Raw genomic sequence first — 2726 nt, 5'->3', positions numbered from 1 at the left:
ATTATACATATACTGTAAAAGTAAATTAACCTCTTACTCTGTAGGTACAGCATGACATGCATTTTTATATAATTATTTTTTTAATAATCGAAACCAAATATAATTTTATTAATTTCTATTTCACACAAAAAGTCAATAAGGAGTTTCCAATCACAATTAAATTTAAACAATGTCCTTTCTGTCATCAGTTTTGCCATCTCAGCAAGTTCTGTCATCTTCACTATCCATTCTTCCACTGTGGATAATGTCAAATCTCTCAATCTTTGTGCATATGATAATGTCAATACAGTTATCATATATAAAAATAAAATTCTCATGGTACTTTTTTAGTTGTTTGTTCATCAGACACAAAAGAAAAACTTCTGGTTTCAATTGTATGTTAATCTTTCAAATCTTCTGTATTATATATATTTGAGTCCAAAATTTTCTGGCTTTTTTGCATATCCACCAATTATACTAAATATCCTCTCTTGTTTATATTTCCAGCATAAATTTGAAGTACCTTGATACATTCTAGATATTTTTTCTAGTGATTATATCAATGATACATCATTTTATAGAAATTCTCTAAGTTTATAACATAGATAAATTTCAGTCTTTTGAACCACATGTTCTCACACTGTTACATTTGTATGTTGTAACCAAATATTTTATTCCATTTTATCATGAAAAAAATCATTTTTTTTTATGGACAGGGTAAGATCAGTTACTAATAAAAGAGAATATTAAACATAATGAAGAGTCTGCAAGTAAATAACCAAACTAAGAGAAAGAAGACTCCAAAGATCAGTTAGGATTTATCAATCCCTTCCCTAAAACATTTCAATTATTTATCTTACTATTAAAACATATTGTGCATTTGTTTGGAAATCAGAGTACTAAAGTTAGGAATTTAGTCATTTGCTTGAGGAAATGATTTTCTGAACATTGCACTTACCCTTTGTGTATTATTTGTAATCAGTCCTAGCTATCAAACTGGTGCTTTAATATGTATACAGGATTGGTTCTGATTCTGCACTTTTTTCCTAAAGACAATATTTCTCTTGTAATATATCATATATTCTATTCTTATGTTAGAATTTATTTTTTTGTCTTAGTTCTGTAATTTGTGGGGGGGAAATAATTATTTCATTTTATTTTAATAGGAAGAAACAACTAGAATATTAGTACCAGGTGAAGGATATACACCCGAACCAATGGAATATCATCACCTTGCAGAAATCGATGCTAAACTCAAAATAATAATATCTGATGGAGATTTGTCTGTATTTCAGGACTCCTGTTCAAAAGCTTCCAGTAAAATTTATCAGGTACAGAATAGCTAGAGGATGCCTTGCTGTGACAATATTATACTTATTAAAAATTATTATTCTTTTGACAATATTGGCATTTAATCTCTTTTTTAATTGATATCCATTCTGTAATAGATTCAATCAGACAGAAAAGTATGTTTCTCATAAAGAGTTATATTAAGGAAATGTGATTGGGGACTGGGAAGTCTGAGATTTGTACTCTTCAACCGCTTTCATTTGGTCCTTAAAAGAAACTCCTAATATAACTTAGCAGACATCAATAATCTTTCTTAGTCCCCCACACCCACCCAAGGCACTTCATTTATAATAATTGGGGGAATTCTTCCCTGTTTTTCTTCAATTCTCCTCCTCCAGATTTATTTGTTAATTCTGAGCAAGTCCAAAATAGAGATCTTTTCCCAGCTGCTGTGAATATTTTGATTCCTTTCCTCCCATTTCCTGAATAAATTCCTCTTTCTAGTACCGATGTTTGCTGCTTTATCTTCTTAGATCACTTTTATTTTGCCGTGCCATTATACCAATAACCAGAAGCCCAGAAAAATACAGATTTCTTCTCGATACTCTGTCTTTCCTAATAAACCCAAGAGTATAGGTCACTTACAGAATTAGGATTGGTGGAGTCCAGCAAAATCAGCAAAAGGTGGAAACAAGTAGTTTGGGGATGTGGGAATATTCCAATGTGTGCCTTAAAAGAATTCAGGTGTTTGTAATGTTTTTCTTTTTTTGGTGAAGCATTATGTTCAAGGTTTTCAAACCATGGACCAAGACCCCCTGGTTTTCTACAATCTCAAAAGTTCATCAGCTTTGTAAGAAAAGGATTTAATTAACAATTTAACATGTAACATTATATATTTCTGTAATACTATGTACTACTCATCAGAATATAGGAAATATACAGAAGACAGTGTTCTATGAACTTAATATTCAATACCATTTTGTGCTTAAAGAGCTTGCATTGTGATAGCACAACACTGCTTTTGTTATTTGCCCCTGCCCCTTACCTCCTGCGGATACCTCTGAGGACCGCTCTGATTTCAGAGCGAACCTGTTTATAAGATGAGTAATGAGTTATGTTGGGTGAATCCATCTGTTTGTGATTTATTTAACAAAACTAGGTCCAACAAATCATGGCTTCATATGATATGTTCTGTAAATCCATTCATTATTTCAACAAGCTAATAACGGTAAGCCTAGACAGTTGGAAAAACATTGGTTTCACTGGCATACCTGTTGACTCTGTTCCAGAAATGCTACTAACAATTTTTCTGTGGTTCATCAACTTTAAATAGCTTAAATTCTATTCAGTGATTTGGCTTAAACTACACAATATTGGAAGAAAAGTATGTCTTATGTAATAAATGTACTGTTTTAGTTAAGATTTGAATTGTGGGTTTTTTTGGCAAATTTTGAAAA

At 31.3% G+C, this 2726-nt stretch overlaps 1 protein-coding gene across 1 annotated transcript in view; it reads left to right on the top strand.

Annotated features, from left to right (window-relative positions):
• The window catches only part of FSIP1 (fibrous sheath interacting protein 1), a 51766-nt gene that overhangs the window by 12432 nt on the left and 36608 nt on the right, over nt 1–2726 (top strand). The window contains exon 10 of the mRNA XM_015825842.1: nt 1146–1310. Coding sequence (XP_015681328.1) covers nt 1146–1310 — 165 coding nt within the window. The remainder of the gene's footprint in view (nt 1–1145; nt 1311–2726) is intronic.

Source organism: Protobothrops mucrosquamatus, unplaced genomic scaffold (assembly GCF_001527695.2).
Source record: "Protobothrops mucrosquamatus isolate PMUCROS unplaced genomic scaffold, P.Mucros_1.0 scaffold_202, whole genome shotgun sequence".
Classification (NCBI taxonomy): Eukaryota; Metazoa; Chordata; class Lepidosauria; order Squamata; family Viperidae; genus Protobothrops; species Protobothrops mucrosquamatus.
Note: the sequence above shows the minus strand (reverse complement) of the source record. Positions and strands in the feature narration are given on the sequence as shown.